This window comes from Lontra canadensis, unplaced genomic scaffold, assembly GCF_010015895.1.
Source record: "Lontra canadensis isolate GAN:19392208 unplaced genomic scaffold, GSC_riverotter_1.0 scaffold40, whole genome shotgun sequence".
NCBI classification, from domain to species: Eukaryota; Metazoa; Chordata; class Mammalia; order Carnivora; family Mustelidae; genus Lontra; species Lontra canadensis.
In genome coordinates, this window is record NW_022631034.1 from 10,596,972 (window position 1) to 10,622,040 (window position 25,069).

The following is a 25,069-nucleotide window of genomic DNA, read 5'->3' on the forward strand; positions in this document are numbered from 1 at the left end:
GTCTCAATTTACTCATGTGTGAAAATAGGAATAATAGTAGTATCTACCTCATAGGGTTGTTATTGATATTAAGCAAGACAATATATATAAAACAGTGCCTAGTACCTTGTATATATCCAGTAAACGTAAACTATGAATAAGATAAAACCAGTACCTAGCAAAAGCTTCCCTTCAACATTTCCATTTATTCTGCTTATGCATATAATTCAATATTTACATTTAATTGCAGCAGAGTTGTATACACATTTCTTTTCCACTAGATTTTAAACACTGCGAAGGCAGAATATGTATCATATTCCTTTCTGCATCATGTTTTTAGAAGGTAACCTGTAAGTGGTTATTGAAGGTAACCAAGGTAAAAGCATTTCTGCTGCTTTATATTCACTTACGTTCATATGACAACTTTCGACTAGAGAGGTGCTTACCATGGATCACTAACAATATGTCATCCTTGATGTGAGTTAGGCTATAAATATTATATTAATCATTATTTCAGCATTTTTTCCAAAGAAGAAATAACGTATTGCTATCATGTGGAGAGTCAGAGAATGTACAAAAAGTAACAACAGGCTGAAGCTGGAAAATAAATATATGTTCACAATCCCCTTACATAAAGGGGAACTTGATTGGTAGTACTCTAATTTCCTCCAAAAACATTGCTAAATAACAGGGAGATGGTCTTAAGAGGTTAACTTGTTGTTGTTTTTTTTTAAGATTTTATTTATTTATTTGACACACAGAGAGAGAGATCACAAGTAGGCAGAGAGAGAGAGAAGGAAGCAGGCTCCCCAGTGAGCAGAGAGCCTGATGCAGGGCTTGATCCCAGGAACCTGAGATCATGACCTGAGCTGAAGGCAGCAGCCTAACCCAATGAGCCACCCAGGCACCCAACTTGTTTTTATGCTCTTTAATAACACTGAGGTTTCTTTTAAAAATAGTTCAGTAGAAATAACAAACATAGATCTAGTAGAGTAGAAGAAGTTATATTAAAATAAGTTAAAATCTCATAAAATAGGATCTACAAATCTACTAACCATAGAAAAACAGGTACTAATTTATCTTACGAAAAGTAGTCATTTGATGGGGCACCTGGGTGGCTCAGTCGTTAAGCTTCTGCCTTCGGCTCAGGTCATAATCCCAGGGCTCTGGGATCAAGCCCCACATCAGGCTCCCTGATCAGCAGGAAGAGCCTGCTTCTCTCTCTCCCACTCCCCCTGCTTGTATTCCCTTTCTCACTGTCTCTCTCTCTCTCTGTCAAATAAATATATAAAATCTTCAAAAACAAAGAAAAAGAAGGAGAAGAAAAGCAGTCATTTGCTAATTACCGTCTTTTTTGCCACATTTGCTCAAAAGCATCTGCAAGTTCTATGTTGGTAATTTCTTCAGAATCTTGAAATTTCAAGAAACCATTTCCACCATGTCCTTGTAGGAAGAGTTAAAAAGATCAAATACATGCATTTTTTAAATGCAAACTGCATATATCCAGATATAAACATTTACTTCATTCATGGCAATATTTTCGTATCACTTGTTATTTTTATACTCTAAAATGAAAAGTACTATGAAAACAAAAAATAATTTTCTATTACAACCAATTAAAAATAGAATAATGATCGACTATGCAAAAAATAGCAGATATAATACCTTTATAAATTCTTCTATCATTCCATTCTATAAAAGCACATTTATATTTTTGCACTGGCTCCATTATTATGTCAGAAGTGAGTTTCTATAGATAAATAATTTCTCAAAACCAGGCACACATTTTGGTGAGAAAGGAGTTACAAATACTTGCTTGGTCCCAATAGTATGCTAGTATTATTCAGAGTATACTTGAAATGCTATACTACTGAAGTGTTGTTCTCACATTTAAAGTTTTACTACTATCAACAACTGTCCCATGAGAGCTGACCAGAAGACTGTGACATTTAGAATCCATGGATATAGCCAGTCTGTCTGGATTCAAATGCTAGCTTTGCCACTTAATGACTGTGTTAACTTAGGCAAATAAGTTTATCTTTCTATGCCTCAGTTTCCCTAGCTGTGAAATAAGAAATATATCAGCACTGTCATTAGCATGCATATAAAGTTCCTTTGTGTGAATTTTTTAAAAAGGTACTTCTCACAGGGCATCAAAGTAGAAAAATCTTTTTCAGTGGCCCCTCTGAATATATCCAGTTCTGTGAACTCAAAAGTGATTAGTAGTTATGTCTTTGTGGGGGAAATATGATACTTCTTTCTTCCATTAGAACGACTCTATGGCAGGGCACACATTTTACTATGTGCAAACATATACTAGATTGCAGCTCCCACTCAACCCCTAGCCAAACACTTATGTGCAGTGCACAACCCACATAACTATATACAACAGCACCTAAATCTTTGGATTGCTGTAAGGATGAAATGAATTCATACACACATTGATTTATATTGATTGCCTAAGGTACAATAAGCCTCATTAATGGCTAGTGCCATTATCATTTTATTATAATTGTCAGCCCTCCTACTCTCTTACATGGGTTGGCAAATTTTCTGTAAAGGGCCAGGTAATAAATGTTTTAGACTTTTGGGCCACATGGTCTCTGTTGCAACTACTGGAATCTTGCCACTGTAGCGTAAAAACAGCCACAGACAATATGTAAAACAAATGGATACAACTGGTTCTAATACAACCTTATTTCTAAAACAGACAACCTTCCATGGGCCATAGTTTATCAAATTCTGTCTTGGACTATTGGAGTTTCTTACACACCTGGACTTATCCTGAAAGAAGATCCACAGATTTAGAAAAAAAATTGTATGTTTGGTTTAGTACATCAGATAAAACTAAACTATAAGACTGTACTTCATATTATTTGCCACAAAAGCTTGACATTTTCTTATAACTGTCAGATGAACTAAAGTGGAAATTTTCCTGACTTAGCTCTGCTAAGTTAATTTATAAAGTTTATAAATTCATTGAATCTGAAAAGCTGTAAGTAAATGCAACACGATAAACAAAGAAAAGTAAATCACCAAGTAGAAGTCAGTAACCATCCTGCTGTGTGACATCTAAAAACCATTCTGCAAATGTTTTATCATCAGTTGAATGGAATGCCCTCCAAAAACATTTTTAAATACCGTTTGGTCAACGATCATACTTACTGAATACTACCATAAAACACAGCACTGGAAAATAAAAGGTGAAAACCCCATTATCAATGACATCTTGGAGTTCAAAATGTAATGAAGGCAATAAATAGCCAAACAAGAAAGTAGTAAGTTAAATGCTCATATAGAAACTACAGATTAACATGGGAGTGAGAGGAGAGCCTACACCAACCAGGGAGATAAGCAGTGTCTCATGGCAATTATAATATATATAGCAAGACACTTCTGAAGGAAAAGGGAGGCACTATTACATTAGGATAATAGGTATAAACTATGACTGTCCCAGCCAAATGGAGATACAGGTCACCCTAGACTTGCAGAGGAAAATCAGCAAAGGGGGTGACTCCAGAGCTAAGACTAAAAAGATAAGGAATAATCAGGTAGACAAAGTGAACTGAGAAGACATCAATAAACAAAGGCAATAGCTTAACCAAATATTTGGAGGACAGAAGCAGTCCTAGAAGAAAATTAAAGAAAGTGCAAGAACTAAAGTGAAATAAATAATATCACTAAATATAACATATATTATTATACATTATATATTACATATATAACTAAATAAATAATAAAAATAACTAATATTATTAAGACTTTATCTCCAGTAGTCCTCAAAGTATAGACAAAAGACTATCACAGCTTATACGTGGGGAACATACTTAAAGTGCAGGTTCATAAGCCCTACCCTGGACCAAACCTAAATCAGAATTTTAAAGACCTGAGTATCTGCATTCAAATAATCTTTATACATACTAAAATTTAAGACCCCATCAACAGGAAATCATTGTAAAGTTTTATAAAGAGGAAGGACAGATTTATAATTTTTACTATTTTAGTAGGATGATTAACAGGAGACAAAACTGAAGGCAACAAGGCTATAGCAGGGTTATGAAATAAAAGGTGATAAGCTGTACCAGGGTAATAGTAAAAAAAAAAAAAAAAAAAAAAAAAAGAGTGAATACATCAAGGGACAGTATAAAATGTTATGCTGTCTCCAAATATTTCAAGTTGTCATATGAGAAAAGAGAACTACAAAACAATTTTAACCAAAACTCATTTAAGGTGTTTAAATATCTTTCCATGAAGATGGATACATATTCTATTTCTAAATACCTAAATTCTCAAATTACCTGTCATATAAATAAGAATATTGCTCCTATCATCAGAAAGAAGACGTTTTGACCGAGGAGTACTAGGTGGGATTCTGCCAGTTAATACCCGTAAAAAATTCTCCACAGTTACCTGCAAAAAAAGAAGAAATTGGGATGAAACAGAATCAGGGGAAACATGATAATTTTTTTTTTTCCAAAAATGTTCCTTCTTCTTTCTCTATATATTATTCAGCATAAAGTGAAATATAACTCAAATAAAATATATTTATTTAAATATATGCCTCAAAGGTAGTGATCCGAAGGGACACGTGCACCCGAATGTTTATAGCAGCAATGTCCACAATAGCCAAACTGTGGAAAGAACCTAGATGTCCATCAACAGATGAATGCATAAAGAAGATGTGGTATATATACATAATGGAATACTATGCAGCCATCAAAAGAAATGAAATCTTGCCATTTGCAACGTGGATGGAACTAGAGGGTATCATGCTTAGCAAAATAAGTCAATCGGAGAAAGACAACTATCATATGATCTCCCAGATATGAGGAAGTGGAGATGCAACATGGGGGGTTAAGGGGGTAGAAGAAGAATAAATGAAACAAGATGGGATCAGGAGGGAGACAAACCATAAGTGACTCTTGATCTCACAAAACAAACTGAAGGTTGCTGTGGGGAGAGGGTTTGGGAGAGGGGGGTAGGGTTATGGACATTGGGGAGGGTATGTGTTAAGGTGAGTGCTGTGAAGTGTGTAAACCTGGTGATTCACAGACCTGTACCCCTGGGGATAAAAATATATTATACGTTTATTAAAAAAAAAAAAAAATATATATATATATATATGCCTCAAAGTTAACTTGCTTCCATTAAATATAACTGCTAATAAAACTACCCTGGGAAAAATCAGTTAATTAAATTTAAAACTTTAAATGCTAAGCAAAGTATTGCCTAAAATTTAAAAATTATTAATGTCTTCATAGGTAATTCTTCGGGAAAATACAAAATAAAGAAACTCGTAAATAAATTCAGCAATATTTTAACTATTGCAGTTGACTGGTACAACTACTTAGTGACTTCTAGATAAACCTTGAAAGATAGGTCCATAATGAATTATAAAAATAAAACCATAAGGATAGTTCCACAAATAATCCCCAAATTGTGTATCTTTGATTTTTCAATGTATTTTATTACTTAAATTTTGTTAAGGGTATCTTCAACATGTAAAAAATGGATCACACTTTAAACCAAATTTCCCACCCTGGAATTTGTTGAACTTTTGAATTCTCTGAAAGCATATTTAAAATTATATTACACAGATCTAAATTTAAAAAGCAGAAAATTTATCTAGCTTTCTTGTTCAACTTTTCCCTAGATTATGAGTATATAAATATATGTGCATTTGTATGTGTTTCTGTGCATGTGTACCTAATATTTGGTTTAATTTTTTTCCCAGAAAACAGCAAAATGGTAAGTGTTTTAATGGGACTTCTTTTTGGTTTATATTTTATGATGACTAAATCAACAAGTAGTCCAACATTCATCCACATTTAATTACTGAACAAACATTTCTGAGTGCCTTCAAATGCAATAGGTACTTGGTAGGCATAAGATACATAAGACATAGGCCATGTCCTCAAGATGCTTACAGGGGGAGGAGACAGATAGTGACTTTAAAATTGCTTCAAAACAGGTCTGGGTACACAGAAAACTCTTACTTTTGGTAGGCTTGGTAAAAGGCGAAGGATTATTGAGGAAGACTTCACCAAGGAAGATTTCAAATTTTAAACATCTTCACTATCTATTAAATTTAAAATGAAGTTTCAAAAGGAAAAATATATAATGCCATTTTTCAAATTTATACTTTAATTTTTAATCATATGCATAAAAACAGTGGAAGCATATTAAAAGTGATTACCTCTAAGCAGTGGAAATATGGGTGAGTTTTTTGTTAATCATTTTAATTTTTCCTCTATATAAATATATAAAATTTACAATTTTAGGTCAAATCTGAAAGATAAACAATGCATTTACTGTAAAAAAAAAAAAAGTTATGAAACCTCACTAAAATATTCTAACATAAGAGCCAAGATAAAGTTGTCCTATCCCAGATACATATATGAAATGTTCATGCTGTGTTAGTTTTACTCATGTATTGTTTCCTTAATATGAACTCCAGAGACAGAATTACATCAAGGCTTCAGTGACAATTATGCACATAGTTTAAAGAAAATATTCTACCATAATTTTAGAGTTTAAAAGTAATGATAACTACATTTCAAAAATGTTATTAAATCAAACAATGTTACCTCATAACTTCTATAATCCACTTCCACATCATCTCCATACACATTTAGTTCCATATTCTTGTGACTAAACACTGTAGCTGGTTTGGGATTTCTAGGGTTGCATGCCATATCGTCTGCAAGCATCAGAACAATGTGACTAGAAAAAAAAATTCCAGTAAATATGCTACTTCAACCAATAAATTAAAAGCAGACACGTTTTATTAATATCATGAGGAAATTATATTTTCTTTTCATTAAAAATAAAATAATTATTGAATACATATTTTAAAAGAGGTTTTTAATTGTTTTCATATTCTGATGTAGTATAAGCTTTAAAGCAAAGAAATTAGAGCAATCTGGCATAAATTTATCCACATAACTTGAAGTTACTAACTTAAATTTTTTCCCAACATAGTGTATTTTATGCCATAGAGCAAAGGGAAGCTGAAGGAGTTACACTGTCTTCCGCAAACATTTTTTTTTAGCTTTCGTAGTATTTGACTTCTTAAGACTTAGAGTCCACATTAACCTATGATATTCCAAAGAAATTAACTTGCAGAATCCCAGGTATGAAAGCATGCAAGTGCAAAGGGGGTGCTACAGGAACACACCCCCAGTCCAATCGCTCTTCACTGGCTCCACTCCACCTCTCTAAGAGTCTAGATACTGAAATATCTCCCTCCCTGGCTTCCTGCTTCCACTCCTGCCCTCTTACAGGTCATTTTCCTTATAACTACCAGAGTGATCTTTCTGAAATAAGTCACATCATTAAACTTTCTCACTTAAAATCCTCCAAAGACTCCCCATTATAATTAGACAAAAACTGAAACTCCTCTCATGGTCTAAAAGGCTTTACTTAATGTGGCTTCTGTCTAACCTCTCTAACTGCAACTCCTACCACCCATGTTCACCGTGCTCCTTCCATACTGGCTTTTCTGTTCCCAGAATATGCTAAGCCTTTCCCAGTTTAGGGGTTACTCACCAAAGAAATTTAGACTTCTCCCAAATCTTCCTATCATCCCAATCTCAGTTGAGCTACTCCATTCTCATTACCTATTTTATTTTCTACAGGTCATTTATCAATTTGAAATCCCCATCATCTCCCACCCCACTCCTATTGGAATATAAGCTCTCTGAGGACAGGGTCTTTCTCTATTCTGTTCACCACCGTATCACTTACACTCAGGCTTAGTAAAAGAACCTGGCATATAGTAAGTATTCAATAAATATCAGGGGAGTGAATGAAACTTTCATTTTTGCATATATTTTCTTTTAGAGAAAATTATAAAATTTTTCTTAAATACTTCTCATCTTGATCTTACCATTAAAAGTGATGAACATGAATCAGGCAATTCTACCATATATACTTGAGCTTCCCAAACATAAGGGAAAAATTAATGCGGTATACATAATTAGTTTGGCAGGAGATAGCAAGAAGAAAGTGTTCTGCTGCATATGTTCCAAATACATTAAAGTTCAAAACTGAAACATTGTGATTTTTCTTGAAAATGGCTAGATTTCTATTTTGAGAGGGTTCCAACCCTGCCGCATTCAAAGATCAGATCTTCAGCTGTTACTGATTCATGCTCACAGAATGGTGAAAGTCACTCCTCTTAAAATGGAAAATATATCTTCTCTTTTTTCATAACTTAAGATGACTAACTTACATTAAGTTATTACCAATCACCTTTTCTGTTATAAGCCACTATTAAATAAGACTGAACTATCTCTAAATCTCAATTATAAGGGTATTCCTTTAGGCCATTTATTTGATTAATTTTCATCTATAAAATTAAATGATCATTCGATATCTATACAATGTCAATGTTATAAAGAAGCATAATTTCAGCTTAAAATTATAAATTCAGGGGTGCCTGGGTAGCTCAGTCGGTTAAGGATCCAACTCTTGGTTTCGGCTCAGGTCATGATCTCAGGGTTGTGGGATCAAGTCCCACATCATTCTGGCTCCTTCCTGGCTCATGCTCAGCGGGGAGTCTGCTTGGGATTCTTTCTTTCTTCCTCCACCTCCACTCCTCTCCTTGCTTTCTCTCTGTCTTTCTAAAATAAATAAATCAATCTCAAAAAAATCATAAATTCAATCAACATCTTTCTTGAAGATAATTTTGAGCCTCCATATAATTACTATAACCCTCAGTTAACATAACATTTTAAAAAATCATTTTATTGGGTGCCTGGGTGGCTCAGTGGGTTAAGCCGCTGCCTTCGGCTCAGGTCATGATCCCAGGGTCCTGGGATCGAGTCCGCATGAGGCTCTTTGCTCAGCAGGGAGCCTGCTTCCCTCTCTCTCTCTCTCTGCCTGCCTCTCTACTTGTGATCTCTCGCTCTGTCAAATAAATAAATAAAATCTTTTAAAAAAATCATTTTATCTGTGGATAATTGATTAGAAAAACAGGACTAGAAAAAAACAATTTCAAAGGTTTAGAAGTCCAACCACATATTCTTATCCACTGTTTCTAAAACTTAAGAAATGTTCAGAACTCTTTCCTGGAGGGGAAAAAATAAAAATTCTGCTTGGTCCGGGTGTTAAATTATTTGTGTAATGAAACTTACATATATAAATGAAAGTTAACTCCTTAGGCTTATGGTTCTTATAAAACTACAAATAAATACAAAATTATAAATCACATTTTAACAAAACTACCAAACTAATAATACTCTAAACACATTAACATTTGAAGGAGGATATTATTTTGCTAAAACTAACTATATAAGTTACTAGTACTGTATTTAACAGGAGAAAGAGATAACATCAGGCCTGGTACTACACTTCATTTTTTCCCCTGTATTTTGATATCTACACTACAATATAACTCGATAATACAGAAAATGTTCAAAAAAGTATGTTGTATAAAATGCAATTCAGAAATTCCTGTTACATTACTTGACTTCAGGGATCAGATCTTATATTTAAGACTCTGTCAATAAACATTCTTTGAACGTCAGTTATTATGAAATCTAACTTGTTGACTCCTTAAAGTGTCCTTTTCACTTGAATATCCAGTTAGCATCCCAGCAGTTACTTAAGTCTTTACCGAGTAGATATCAGATCAATTACTGCTGGAATCAAAACCAAAGAAAATAAATCTACATGAAGACATACTACTACATTCCTATAAATAATGACAGCAACTTGCTTTGTATCTTAGTAAAATTAAGACAAAATTCCTCAAATATATCCAATTGATATAAATATGATATTCTTACAGTCTGGCAATCCTATACTACCATGTGTGGTGACTCAACTCTCACACTCTATTCAAGGCCCTGCAAAACCTACATCACACGACAAAGCATATGGCAATATGGCCTTCTCTCAACACAAAACCAAAAGAAAAAGTGAGCACAGAAATTGTATAAAGTTCAAACTGGGTTTGAATCCAAACAATTTGTTGGTTGTTTGTATGAGTTTCCACATATTTTATTTTATTTTTATTTTTTAGAGAGAAAGCACAAGCCAGGGGGAGGGGCAGAGGGAGAGGTCAAATCTTAAGCAGGCTCTGGCCAGTGCTGAGCGAGGAGGCCGGGTTTGATCTCACTGCCCTTAAAATCAGACCTGAGCCAAATGCAAGAGTCAGACACTTAAGCAACTAACCCCCCAGGCCCACTCCACATATTTTAAATCATGCATTCCTATTAGTTAAAAAAATATGAGGACATATCTATGTATATCTACTAATTTGTGTATGATATGTATTTGCTACTTTAAATATACATAATGAGTATTAGAGAAGCATAACTTCTTTCCTCTTATAGATTAAGTATATTCTCTTCCCTTACGACTCTTTGGTATCTGGTTTAATACCTTGATCAAGAATACCCTTATTGGGCGCCTGGGTGGCTCAGTGGGTTAAAGCCTCTGCCTTTGGCTCAGGTCATGATCCCAGGATCCTGGGATCGAGCCCCGCATCCAGCTCTCCGCTCCGCAGGGAGCTTGCTTCCTCCTCACTCTCTGCCTGCCTCTCTGCCTGCCTCTCTGTCTACTTGTGATCTCTGTCTGTCAAATAAATAAATAAAATCTTAAAAAAAAAAAAAAAGAATACCCTTATTGTGCTTATATAGATTTTAAGTACAATTAAAATAAAAATGAATTTTAAACCATCTCAAAAAAGAAGGCATGAAGCACAATTTGAGAAACATGCGGGGGGAAAATGGTATAAAATAAATATATTCCATTATGTTTGCCAAACGTTAAAGGAACAGATAAACCCTGCATCAAGGCTGCTAGGCCATTCTTTTACTCACTTCCCTAAAGTTCTTCCTTGACCCAATCAGGAACCAGCAACCAATGGGTTAAAAAAAAGCCCATTTTAAATAGATGAGTAATTTTTCACTTCCCTACACCATTAGAACATGACATTTCAAAAAGCATAACTCTTCATTTATTAATAGGCTGGTATTACCTTAATAAAAATTTTTCACTGAATTAAATTTAATTACTGCGTTGGTAAAAACGTATTTTTAAATGTTCACTTAAAACTGCTATCCACTCTATAGCCATGCTACCAATCAGATAATTCAACCTGAGAGCATCTTTAGCTCCTAGAACTAGGATCACCAGATTTATCATTGGTAATATCAACATCCCAATGTAGATACTAGTAGCTGAAATTAAGGCAGCAGGAGATCTGAGAATCACAAGGATCTTTGATGGTCTCTTAAATATCCGGGTTTCTGCTCATAGGTGTTGCTTCTCCCTACCCCCCGACATAAATTATTCAGGATACTCTGTAGATTATTGCTTCTGTAGCAAAGCAGAGACTATAGGACCAAGCAAATTTAACAAATTTTGTTGTTAAATCATTAGCTTGATGCCAGAATAATTTACTTTTAGGCTTTTCTCCTCCTTTTCTTCCATGTCTTGAGGAATTTCCAAGTTAATAAATCTCATCACCAATGTGCTGTGAAACTAATCATAACAAATCTGCTAGCCACAGGTTCTAGACCATTAGGATTTTCTGAATTACTTTCAATTTGCCAAATGTCAAACAAGTGGCATTACTAGACTACAGGATGCCAAGTATTTTGTACTTACATTATTAGAAATAAAGCTCAAAAACTGCATTGCAGAGACAGGAAATCAACAGCAGCAGACATGTCACATGAGGGTAGATCTAGCTAGTATAATTATACATTATTTCCAAGATGTGTATTATTATTTCCCTATTTTACAGGTTATGAAACTTAGGCACACAGAAGTTAAGTAACATGTCTCAGGTCACAAAGCTAGTAAACAGTAGAGTTAGGATTCCAATCCACTTTGTTTGACATGATCATTTATTTGCTTTTAACAATCCTGTATTGGGCGCCTGGGTGGCTCAGTGGGTTAAAGCCTCTGCCTTCGGCTCAGGTCATGATCCCAGGGTCCTGGGATGGAGCCCCGCATTGGGCTGTCTGCTTGGTGGGGAGCCTGCTTCCCCCTCTCTCTCTCTGCCTGCCTCTCTGCCTACTTGTGATCTCTGTCAAATGAATAAATAAAATCTTAAAAAAAAAAAAAAAAGGAAAGAAAGAAAGAAAAAGAAAAACAATCCAGTATTACCTTAAGTTACATGAACTAGGATTTGGAAGGATATAATCATGTGTTTTGTTTTATATTGATAATTTAATCAACTCAGGTGATTAAGGTAAATGCATGAACTCATTATTGCTGTTCAATATTTATAGCACATAACTGATATAAAATAGGCCCTTGAAATTCTAAATGGAACCATCTAGAGACCTTAGCAAATTTTCAATTAAAGAATAGCATTAGAGCATATAATTTCTCCTTTAAGTACAGTAAAGTATAACTCGAAATTTTAAGTACCCATTTGAATTCAAAAATTGGAGAACAGAACTTCGGAGAGGTACAGAGGTTCATGTTCTACAGTCTCCAGTCAATTCCCAAAAGCCCCTGACTCTTTTCTACAAAAAGGCAATGGGATTACATCCTGCTGCTGGCCCTTCCCTCACCAGGTCTTTTCAACCACTAAACCTCACACTGTCACTCTCAATCATCTGCACCTACATCTGTAGCCTATACCTAAGCTTTCACTGCTTCATCTCTGCTTCCAAACACTCCCCAATCTTAACCACTCTTCCTATATGGGTGAGGAGGCAAGCAGCAGAGATGCCTCACCAACACCCTTTTCCTTTCCCATAGCAAGTTTTTTTTTTTTTTTAATCTTTTCCCATTTTCCATTGCTCAACTTCCCACTAACTAGTTTACTGACTTACTCAAGCACACCAGCGTCAAGGCTTGGAATTCAAATCTGTACATTTTATTACCCAAATTACAAGTTACTGTACTTCTCGACCATTATGGATGACTCACAGAAATGGTTAACAGTCAGGGCACCTGGGTGGCTCAGTGGGTTAAGCCTCATGATCTCAGGGTCCTGCGATCGAGCCCCGCTCGGCTCTCTGCTCCGTAGGGAGCCTACTTCGCCCCTCCCCTGCCTGCCTGTCTGCCTACTTGTGATCTCTCTCTGTCAAACAAATAGACAAAATCTTTAATAAAAAAAAAAAAAGACAAGAAATAGTCAATAGTCAAATAAAGAATGTTGCATTAATGAATGCCACTGATCAAGCATAATGTATTTTTGTTAAAATGCATAGGATAAAATTTTTAAAATCTTGATATTTTGCATATACTCCATCATAATGGGAATCAATATGTATAGTCTTTCACATATTCTCATGTTTTGTTTTGTTTTTAAAGATTTTATTTATTTATTTGACAGATAGAGATCACAAGTAGGCAGAGAGGCAGGCAGACAGAGAGGAGGAAGCAGGCTCCCTGCCGAGCAGAAAGCCCAATGCGGGGCTCGATCCCAGGACCCTGAGATCCTGATCTGAGCCGAAGGCAGAGGCTTTAACCCACTGAGCCACCCAGGCGCCCCCATATTCTCATGCCTAACAGAAATTTTACTTTTCTTATTTTTCTGTAATGATCTGCACTGATATAATCATGTCTCCCCAATTCAACCACTTCACATCAAGTACCTTGGAGTCTTGCTTAACACCAGTAGATTTTAACAGTCTATATGTAAAATTTTTAGAATGCCATAAGTGCTCTCCTAATACTTGACCACAACACCTGAATTGCATATTTTGACTGAAAAATACATGCAAATACCCACAATATGTCTTCTCTAGTATACTTCCATTCTCAAATAACAACAACAACAACAAAAAAATCAAAAGGTCCTCTTAACTTTCTCTGGACATTAAGCAAAAGAGTCAGATATTCTTTTCATCAAGAGAACTTGGAGGCTGGGCGCCTGGGTGGCTCAGCAGGCTGAGCGACTGCCTTCAGCTCAGGTCATGATCCTGGAGTCCTAGGATCAGTCCCACATCAGGCTCCCTGCTCAGCAGGGGGTTTGCTTCTTCCTCTGACCTTCCTCCTCTCATGCTTACTCTCTCTTATTCTCTCTTTCTCAAATAAATAAATAAAATTTTTTAAAAAAGAGAGAGAGAGAGAATTTGGAAGCTTGTGCTTCTGAGGTATCAGTTTTATCATTTTTAAAAAAAATCTATTTGCCAAAGGATAAGATAGAGAGACCAAACACCAGTGAAGACTATTTTGCTAACACTTTGCTCTTCGATTTCATCATAAGAATCAACTTGGACAAAAGTTAAAGAAGAAAAATATAAAAAGAGTAATTAACTGGAAGATAATAATAAATCTCAATTGAATGTAATTCAACAATTTGTTTTCTTAAAAGCAAAAAATAGTGTTCATTGATATGAATTTGATTTAAGCACTCCATATTAAATTGTACAACTTACCACAGTATTTTATCCAAATTATCAAATATATTCGCATTTTAATAAAATTATCAAAAAATAAGAGTATAAGTTATAGAAAAATGGAAATAAGGTAAGATTACAGAATGAACCACTGTACTTCTCATTTCTTGAGAGTAAAAAAGAAAACAGATTTAAATTCAGAAGAGCTATGTCAAACAGTATGGTAGAACTTCCAGAAACAAATTCGAACACGGATTTTTAGTAGACAAGCAAATTAAAAACAAAAGGGGAAGGTAGAATTCTGAGTAAGGAACTTTTAAAATTTCTTCCAGTTCTAACACAGAAGTGATGATTACTAGTATTTAAAATATAGTCACAATATGCTATAGGTAATGGGGTAGGGACAGGATGGTGGAAACAAGTATTTGCTGAGTTGACTGTAACAGGCACTGTGCCACAGTCCTATCAGATACTTCATCCTCACTAAATCACAACAATCCTGAAGATTACGACTGTCTTCAATCTAAAGATAAAGAAATTCACTGAGGTCAAACCACTTGCCCAAAGTTACAAGGCTGGCAAACAGAGGAGTTGAGATTTTATTTCCAAGCCCATACACTTTCCATCTATTGCTGCATTCTTTGGCACAATGGAATACCCTGGTTTTTACTCCACTCCCAAGTAATGAGCAAAGTCAAACAACAACAACAACAATAAACCTTTAGTAATTTCTATACTCACATCAACAAATATTAAAGGGACATCACTTTTCCTCATAAGAATCACAACTTAGTATTCCTATTTTCCATGGCTCTATGAAATTTATGTTCAAACTTCATTACAAACACTTTTAAAATCTTAAATGAATCATTTAATTACAGACCTATGGATTTTAAGTCTGTTTTCACCTTTAAAAACTGGGAAAAATCTCCCCCAAATCTTTTTAAAATTACAATAAATATGATTTTAAAAGCCTGGGCACTGGAATGTTCTAATTTCAACTCTTTCTCAAAACCCAGTACCAGCCCAGTGCCCCAAGGAGACTTGCACAGCCTCCCCTGCACCTGGCCACCACGGACGCCCTGTCCTGTAGCAGTAGCCACTGCCACCTGTGTCACTGCCATCTCGATACCCACTATAGGATTAAGCTACAATCTTCAATGAGTAAGTATATTCTTTTCTATCATCACACATTTATGAAGTTTCCAAAGGACAGAAAAAATTACTGCCAAGCACAGTGTGACTTTTATGAGGGCAAGAGAACTATAGAAATTCATTAGCACTCTAAGAAGCCACAGAAGAGCAGTTAGCCTGACCACAGAAGTGTTGAATTGAAATCTGCAAAGCATTTTCCACTTCTGACCCAGATGGGGTAAGCCTCAGTGTTCTTCCTTTCCATTGCTCAATATTAGTGGATTGAAGATTTCCTGCCTCTTGTTAGCAGGTTCATTTCATTTCCCATTACTCCAACTATACTCACAGCACTGAGAATTTCAAGTGGAGGTTTCAAGTTTCTTTATATCATTTCTATATGCAATTTTTAAAATTAGTTCATAACTCTAACAAATATTTTAAACTAAATGAACATGACTTAAATGAACTGTTCAACTCCCATGGTGGCTAGCTAATTTCTTATTATCTACAATCCAACCAAACATAAGAAGTATGGCATTACCACAATAATAAGAGTATAGAAAGCAATGTATGACACTGCTCTTATAGAAAAGGAAGGTATCCATAGCCTTTTGATGAAGCTGTACCACCATCTAACTAGATTACTGATAACTGGTTAAGTCTTGCAAAAACCAAGTTTTGAGAAGAACCTGGTTGTCCGTGCTGCTGTTAGCTGGTTGCAGGCCATGGGAAAGCTCCAATGCTTATGTGCTTAGGCATGAAACATAAAGATGCAGTACAGATCATAAGACAAAAGCAGCCATGGAGCTTTAACATCAAGCAACTTTTGTATTTAGAGAAGTATCACTATAGAATGTGTTTGTGCCACAGAGACATCAATGGCCAATAAAACTGGGATGCCTGGTGCTACTGTTTTGGAAGTGGAACTTCAGACGGAACCTAATTTGCTGTGCATATTAGCCAAGAAGCTGGCTTGGTGAATAAGTCTAATGAAACTTCTATAGGAATACTGAAAAAGCAGTTTTATCACATTACATGCTGCACAGAACCTCTATGTTTGGGTTACAGCCAACCTTTCTGGACACTTAACAGTTCAGCAGTTAAAATTTCCTTAACATTTGTACCAGCTGACCTTTCCTGAAATCATGCAGTACAGAGTCTTAAGTCTTTAAATCTATTCCCATGCCAGAATCTTATCAATACATAAGACATATAGACAGATCAGGTACCAAAATATTCAATATAAATAACGCTTGTGTATTTTTAGTATCATATAGAACTAAAACCTAGGAACTAGGAACATGCTAGATCTTATATGGTTCATTCCTTCAGTCATTTCAAACACTGGAATCAAAGACTATATGGTTATTTGTTTGCTTACTTTATGTTTACATTGCCCACATTCATACTAGTATATATCAGGTTAACATAACCACTGATTTTTTATCAAGTTGTACAGTGATTATTTAACGCCTTTTTATAGATCTCACTTTGTACTGATATGGAAAACCTCTATCTTAAAAATCTGCATTGCACAGAAGCACACCTTTAATGCCTCCAGGCAAAAAAGCCTTACAGTTAATTTAATGGTTGCACTCTTGGGTGCAACTTAACAGAGAAAACCTAAAAAGGAATGAGAGAAGGTTATTCAATATTTCTAGTATGATACTATCTTTGTCTTATGCAGAATATGTAGAGTATGTTCTTTAATTTAGTAAACATTTTTTAAAGGTAGAGATGCTTTATTATTGTAGCTATAATAATTCTTAATCACAAAATTCTTATTATTTTTCCATACCTATTTGAAACTGTTTACCAGTTGTATTTTTATTTTTTTTTAAAGATTTTATTTATTCATTTGACAGACAGAGATCACAAGTAGGCAAAGAGGCAGGCAGAGAGAGAGGTGGAGGCAGGCTCCCCGCCGAGCAGAAAGCCCGATGCGGGGCTCGATCCCAGGACCCCGGGAACATGACCTGAGCTGAAGGCAGAGGCTTAACCCACTGAGCCACCCAGGTGCCCCACCAGTTGTATTTTTATTAAAGTATGCCTTTTTTCCTCCTCTTCCTAATCTCCCTTGCAAAAAAAAGAAGAGGGTTTCGGCTAGTGGAATTGAGCATTTAATTTTTATATGCCTTTTGAGCTGTGTAACTCAGTATTTAGATATTTAATAATTTTTTATATAATTGATAAAACAGTGATGTGTATTAATGTTAGTTCAACCATATACTTATGTTATCTTGTAATGTGTAGTTACAGGTCCATGAGAGAAATAGTTTGTCAGGATTCACCAGCTTGTAAAAACCCAGTGTGGAAGCTAAACATCTAAATAAATAGTGAAATGCAAAAAAAAAAAAAAAAAAAAAAGACTATCTAAACTACTTTCCTAAGAACAATCTACTAAACAAAAATCTTATTTGTATACGAAAGCTAACATTTGAATATTTATTTTATCAAATGTAACATTATAAACAGAATTCAATGAAATGCAGGAAATTAAGTTGGATTTTATTTGGCTAGGATAAAACCTAAAATATATTTGTTAGAACAAAATCCTTATTAAGGTCTTATTTGATTGTCCTTTGCTTCTAATACAGAGGAGAAAAACTGACATTTTAGGTAAATTAAGTTCTGATTAATAAGCGTTTTACTTTCTAAAATAACAACTGAATTTCAAGATTGGAAGCCTTGGGCATGGATATAATGTTAAATGAAAGTTAACAGGTGGGCATTAAGGATTTAATGTCAGGATAATTTTTACTGAATTGAGTAACCTCCTGCTTATGCTCAGGTCAAATCCTTAGAAACTAATATAAAAATATGTGAGATATCTTTTCTCCAAAGAAATCAAATTATGTCCACAAATGTTAATTTCACTTACCTTTTTAACACTTCAGAAAGAGTCAGATATAACGTGACAGAGAATTACTTTTTTTTAATCAATTCTCCATTAGAATACTCAGAACTTTCTTAGAAATACTTATTATTACCACCACTTTCCATGGTGAAATGTTAAGTTGAGTGCGACTTATTTTGTGGTCACTCCCATTGCTACCACCCAAACACTTAACGTTTTTTCTTGGAGGCCACAGTTTACTCTTCTACACTTTTCCTATATCCCCACTTCAGTTTAAATCATACAAACTGACAGGTGTATTCTAAACATCACAGACTCTCAACATATATTTATTGGTTGGAAAAGGGAAAAAGGTAAGAAGGAGAAAAGAAGTAGATTAAATTAGTGCATATTCCACCCCAACCCCCACCAGTTGCCTTCCTCCCTATTTCTCAGACCAACCTAGTACCCATCCTCAGTCATACAACCTCAAATGCATCAGGCATTTTATTGGTTCCCTCCAATTTTTCAATCTACTTTAGAAAACATCAGTGTAATAAATGGAAGGGTCAATAAAGATACATTAGAACCCCCAAATTAATTTTATTCCCTCTCTTCCAGTTTCTATGTTTCCCTTCTTTTGGCAACTTCCCCTAACCTATGTAAGTTCCTTCTGTCTCAAAATCAAAAATCTGTCTCAGTTCTAAGTCCCCTCAGTCTATGTTCCCTTTCTCCTTCATTCCCAGTCAACATCCTCCAGTCACTTTTCCTACTTCCTTGCTTCCCATTAACTCTTCAAACTATTATAATCCTCATTCTACTCATCTAACTCATTAGGAATTGAGTGCACCTCTTACATGGCATTATTTTCTTGGCCAGCTCTTCTTGGGTTTCATGATTCCTCACTTTTCCAGTATTCCAAACACTCCTATCTATCACACCCGCTTGTCTTCTTGATAAGATCCATTAGACATTCAAGATGACCACACTTGGCATCAAATTCAGTTAGAAGAAGAAAGAACAGGAAGCGTTTGCCAGTAAAGCGGGTAGACTTAAAAGATGGCCCTAAAAGATACCCATGTCCTAATCCCCAGAAACTGTGAATACATTAACTTTAAAGATAAAAGCGACTTTGCAAATGTGATTAAGTTAGGGATCTTGAGATGGGGAGGTTACCCTGAAGTATCTAGGTAAACCCATGTAATCACTGGGGTCCTTATAAGAGAGAGGCAAGAGAATCAGAGTCAGCGAAGGTAATGTGACAGCAGAAACAGACAACAGAACAGTCACTAAAGATGTTATGCTGATGGCTTTCAAAATGGGGAACAGGGCCATGAGCCAAGGAAAACAAGCACCCTCTAGAAGCTGGAAAATATAAGGAAACAAATTTTCCCCTAGAGCTTTCAGAAGGAACACAGATCTGATGACACATTTTGGACTTCTGATGTCCAAAACTAGTGTGCATTATTTTAAGCCACTCACGACAATCTATGGCAATATACGTAACTGTCCAGGACTTTATCTTTCAAGTCTAAGAGGCTGTAGCTAACAGCATGGCACAAGTGTATATGTGTATGTGATCCTCCCAAGCTATTCTTTTTGGTGCCTCAGATAGTAACTCAAGGATGAGGTAGTGAGACTTATACAGGTGGGCAGAATATCCACTTTGGCTTAGAAACCTCACACCCAGCTAGAGTCAACATCTTATGCAATACCTCCATAGACATACTTTTCAGGGTCCCTCCAAGGAACAAATCCAGTTAGAAAACTCCTCCCACTCAGAAAAGCCCAAAGGTATGGCCTTCTCAAGTACTTATGATTGATTCATTGATTGGCTGATTTATCCCGGTCCACTTACAGTTATCTAATCAATTTTACCAAAAGCAATGTTGCCTACCTTTTTATATCCAAAAGAACAGAGTTACAAAGTGAACAAAAGTCAATTTTTTTTATATTAGAAAAGGGCTTTGTTATTAACCCTTTATCCACACCCTAATATGTACTCTAGTTAGGCTCTCTTATTTGTAACGAATTACTAAAACTAGTTCAAAGAAGGAAGATGAATTATTAGCATGGCATATAATTCAATGAAAATTCAAGAATAAAGCCTTAAAGAGACCAGATAGTAGTTTGAGACTGCAATAATAAAAACCTGTGAAATGTTACAGATCCCAGTGTTTTGCCACTCATGTGACTCAGCTCTTCTACAAGCATCTGCTTCTTTCTCTTTTTTTTACTAAGAGGCATATTACACCTGCCTGGTTTGTATAGGCAACTCGTAACTCAAAATGGCTCAAATTACAAACCTGTACCCTTTTATGACCTTTCTTATGTTAATTAAGATGGTCACAGTAAAACTAGTATTCAGGATCATTAAATTAACACCAAGTCAGTTGATGCTAGGCCAATGCAATAATCAGAAAAAATGACAGGCTGATTCAAGAAATTGTGGAATGATGCAAGGGAGCTGGGAATTACTCCCAGCTGAACTGATGAACCACCAAAATTCACCCCATATAGGTCTTCTTCTTTCATCTCATAAAAAAGGGCACTAAGGTTGAAAGAGATTAAATAGTTTGTCCACGATCAACAAACTAGCAGGGACTTTTACAGGCCCTTCCCAGGTTTGCGGAAGGCCTGATGATACAGTAGGAAATAAAACATGTAAACAGAAATTTCAGTCACAGCAAGAAATTGCCTGGATAGTAGGCAGAACTTCTGAATGACAGACAACATGGCCCTTCCGCTGGTGACTATTCTGGATTCCTCGGACCTGGCTGGTTTCTCACACTTTGCAGGCTGCACGAACTACCAAATTCAGGATCGCCATGGTAACAAACAAGTAAAGGAAAGCTGTAGCCACTTACTCATATTCTTATCTCATATATACTTTGCATTGCTTCTTTGTTGGTCTGGTAGCTATCTGAAGCAAAAGGAACATAAGTCATCATTCCTGCCTACTTCTGAGCTTAGATCAGACTTTGTAGTCTGGCCTGACTTTAGGGTTTGTACCTTTTTTTTTTTTAACCTCACCATGCTGTGCATTACATCTCCAGGACTTACCAGTTTTATAACTGTAGGTTTATACTTTTTTTTTTTTTAAGTAGGCTCCATGCTCAATGTGGAACCCAGTGCAGAACCTGAATGACTCTGAGATCAAGACCTGAGCTGAGATCAAGAGTCAGATGGCTTAACTGACAAGCTAACTAGGTGCCCCTGGAAGTTGCACCTTTTGACCACTTTTATCCTTTTTACCCACCTCCTACCCCCTGCCTCTGGCAACCACTGATATGTTCCTTGTATCTATGAGCTCAATTTTTTTAAGATTCCACATATAAGTGAGATCATACAGTATTTGTTTTCCTCTCATTTATGTCATTTAGGGTAATGCCTCCAGAGGTCCATCTATGTTGTCACAAATAGAAGAATTTCCTTCTTCTGTAGCTAAATAATACTCCACTGTGTATACATACCACATCTTTATCCATCCATTCATCCATAGACACTTAGGTTGTTTCTATGTCTCAGCTACTGTAAATAAAACTACAATGAACATGAAGGTGCAGATATCTTTTTGAGTTAGTGTTTTCCTTTCCTTTGGATAAATACCCAGAAATATAATTGCTGGATCATATGTTAGTACTACTTTTAACTTTCTGAGGAACTTTATCTTTTTCCATAGTGGAGGTACTAATTTACATTCCTACGAAGAGTGCATGAGAGTTCTTTCGCCATATCCTTACCAACACTTGTTATTTCTTATCTTTTTGGTAATAGCCATTCTAACAGGTGGGAGGTGATAGCACAGTTTTGATTTGCATTTCCCTGATGACTAGTAATATTAAGAACATTTTCATATACTTATTTGCCATCAGCATGTCTTCTCTGCAAAATGTCTATTCAAATCCTCTGACCATTTTCTACTGGGATTATTTCTTTTTTTTTATTATTGAGTTACACAGGTTCTTTATATATTTATATATATAACCCCTATCAGATATGTAATTCACAGATATCTTCTTCCATTTGGTAGGTTGCATTTTCATTTTTTTGATGGTTTCCTTTGATGTACAGAAGCTTTTTCGTTTGATATAGTCCCACTTATTGATTTTTGCTTCTCTTATCAAATTTAAAAAATCATCACCAAGACTGATGTCAGAATTTACTGCCAATGTTTTCTTCTCAATGTTTTATGGTTTCAGGTCTTACCTTCAAGTTTTTAATCCATCTGGAGTTGATGACTGTGTACAATATAAGTTGTGGTCCGGTTTTGTTCTTTTGCACGTTGCAGTTTCCCTAACATCACGTATCAAAGAGCCCTTCCTTTCACCATTTTATATTCTTCACTTCTTTGTTGTAAATTAACTGACCACATATATGGTCTCAATTTTGTTCCATTGGGCTGCATATATTCCCATGCCAATACCATAGCGTTTTTGAGTATTTTAGCTTTGTACTATAGTTTGAAATCAGGATGTGTGATGACTCCACCATTTTTTTCTTTCTCAGAATTGCTTTGTCTATTTGGGGTCTTTTGGGGTTCCATACAAATTTTAGGATTGCTTTTTCGTCTGTGAAAAATGCCACTGGAATTTTGATATAGACTGCACTGAATCTGTAGATTGCTTTGGGTAGTACGGTCATTTTAAACAATATTAATTCTTCCAATCAATTAGCACAGAATATCTTTCCATTTATTTGTGTTCCTCAATTTTTTTCATTAATGCCTTATAGTTTTCAGTGTACAGGTCTTTCACCTCCTTGATTAATTCCTAGGTACTTTATTATTTTTTGATAAAACTGTAAACAGGATTTTCTTTTTTAATTTTTATTTTTTATAAACATATAATATATTTTTATCCCCAGGGGTACAGGTCTGTGAATCGACAGGTTTACACACTTCACAGCACTCACCTTAGCACATACCCTCCCCAATGTCCATAACCCCACCCCCCATCCCAACCCCCCTCCCCCCAGCAACCCTCAGTTTGTTTTGTGAGATTACGAGTCACTTATGGTTTTAAACAGGATTTTCTTAATTTCCCCTTTTGATAGTTTGTTATTAGTATACAGAAACAAGAGACTTTTGTACACTGATTTTATATTCTGCATCTTTACTGAATTTGTTTATTAGCTCTAACAGGGTTTTGTTGGAGTCTTTGGGATCTTCTGTATATACTATCATCTACAAAGAGTGTTTTACTAACAGCCTGAACTCTCAAATACTGTGCTAATTGCCTCCCACATAAATTATGATTTCCTTACATTTACGCAATCCTTGGAAGCACCTGAATTTAAACTGACTTATAACTGACTATAAAACAAACATCCAATAAGACTATTTTTTTAAAAAATTTGTTTATTTATTTATTTTAGAGAAAGAGAGTGAGAGAGAGAACACATGAGCAGGAAGAGGAACAGAAAGGGAAGGAGAGGAATGGGAAAACAACCTTGAGCAGACTCCCTGCTGAACATGGAGCCTGAGTTAGGGCTTGATCCCATGACCCTGAGGTCATGACCCCAGCCAAAATTAAGAGCCAGACACTTAACCAACTGAGCCACCAGGTGCTCTAAGACTATGTAACAAGGTAATCACAAATACCCAGGAAATCAAGTTATCGCATGTTCTGATATAAAATACTAGGTACAACACACCAGTAGGTTCACTTTATTGGAGGTACCAAAGTGAAAATAAAAATAACTTTCTAAGTTATCTTCAAATTGAAATAGATGAACAGCTCTAAAGAAAGCTTATTACAAGACAAAACAAAAAAAAGATCAGCTATGATAATTTTGGTAAGGTTTTAGATTATTTACATTAGTAAACTAAGTATATTATCACGCAAACATCAGCTTCATAAAGCATATCAACATTTATCTTTATTTTTAATTAATTGCTTTCACTTATCCTTTTTAATATTTTACTTATTAATAATGATGAATTGGACAACATAGCATAATATAATCACTATAACCAGAATTCTAGTGTTATGTCTGCCACCAAACAGTTGTTAACCTTAAACATCACATTACCTCTCAGGAACACATTTTTTTCATGGACAAAATAAAGGTTTCTCTGGATTACTAATTTTGAGGTCTTTAAAGGTAATTTTTATCTTCAAATTTTTAAATATGAAAGCTTTTGAAAATTTATTTACTTATTTATTTTTTAAAAGATTTTATTTATTTATGTGACGGAGAGAGACACAGTGAGAGAGGGAACACAAGCAGGAGTGTGAGAGGGAGCAGCAGGCTTCCCGCTAAGCAGGATCAAGCCAATGTGGGGCTCAATCCCAGGACCCTGAGATCATGACCTGAGCCAAAAGAAGGAACTTAACTACTGAGCCACCCAGGTGCCCCAGCTTTTGAAGATTTAAAAGAAGTTTATGGCTGGGGCACCTGGGTGGCTCAGTCAGTTAAGCAGCTACCTTCAGCTCAGGTCATGATCCCAGGATCCTGGGATTGAGCCCCACGTGGCGCTGCCTGCTTAGCAAGGAGTCTGCTTCTCCCTCTTCCTCTGCTCCCTCTCTCTCTCTAAAATAAATAAATAATCTTTTTTAAAAATTTATGCTAAAAAGATTTGAAAGAAAACTGTCACTGTAGATTTTATGGCTACGAGAAAAAGAATTTATAGTTAAATTATTAAAATTAATACAGTTCAGCAGGTTGTTAGAACAATATACAAAAGCCAACTGTATGTGCAACAGAAGAAAAGTGCTTTTTAAAATGGTACATTTACAATAGCAACAACAAAAAAATAAGACAACTAAAAATTCTACCAAAAATGTTTAGGGAGAAAAATTAA

At 35.4% G+C, this 25,069-nt stretch overlaps 1 protein-coding gene across 1 annotated transcript in view; it reads right to left on the bottom strand.

Annotated features, from left to right (window-relative positions):
- The window catches only part of PIGK (phosphatidylinositol glycan anchor biosynthesis class K), a 128,920-nt gene that overhangs the window by 82,227 nt on the left and 21,624 nt on the right, over nt 1-25,069 (bottom strand). Inside the window, exons 4-6 of the mRNA XM_032870135.1 lie at nt 6,567-6,702; nt 4,278-4,389; nt 1,326-1,422 (exon numbers count right to left, since the gene is read on the bottom strand). Coding sequence (XP_032726026.1) covers nt 1,326-1,422; nt 4,278-4,389; nt 6,567-6,702 — 345 coding nt within the window. The remainder of the gene's footprint in view (nt 1-1,325; nt 1,423-4,277; nt 4,390-6,566; nt 6,703-25,069) is intronic.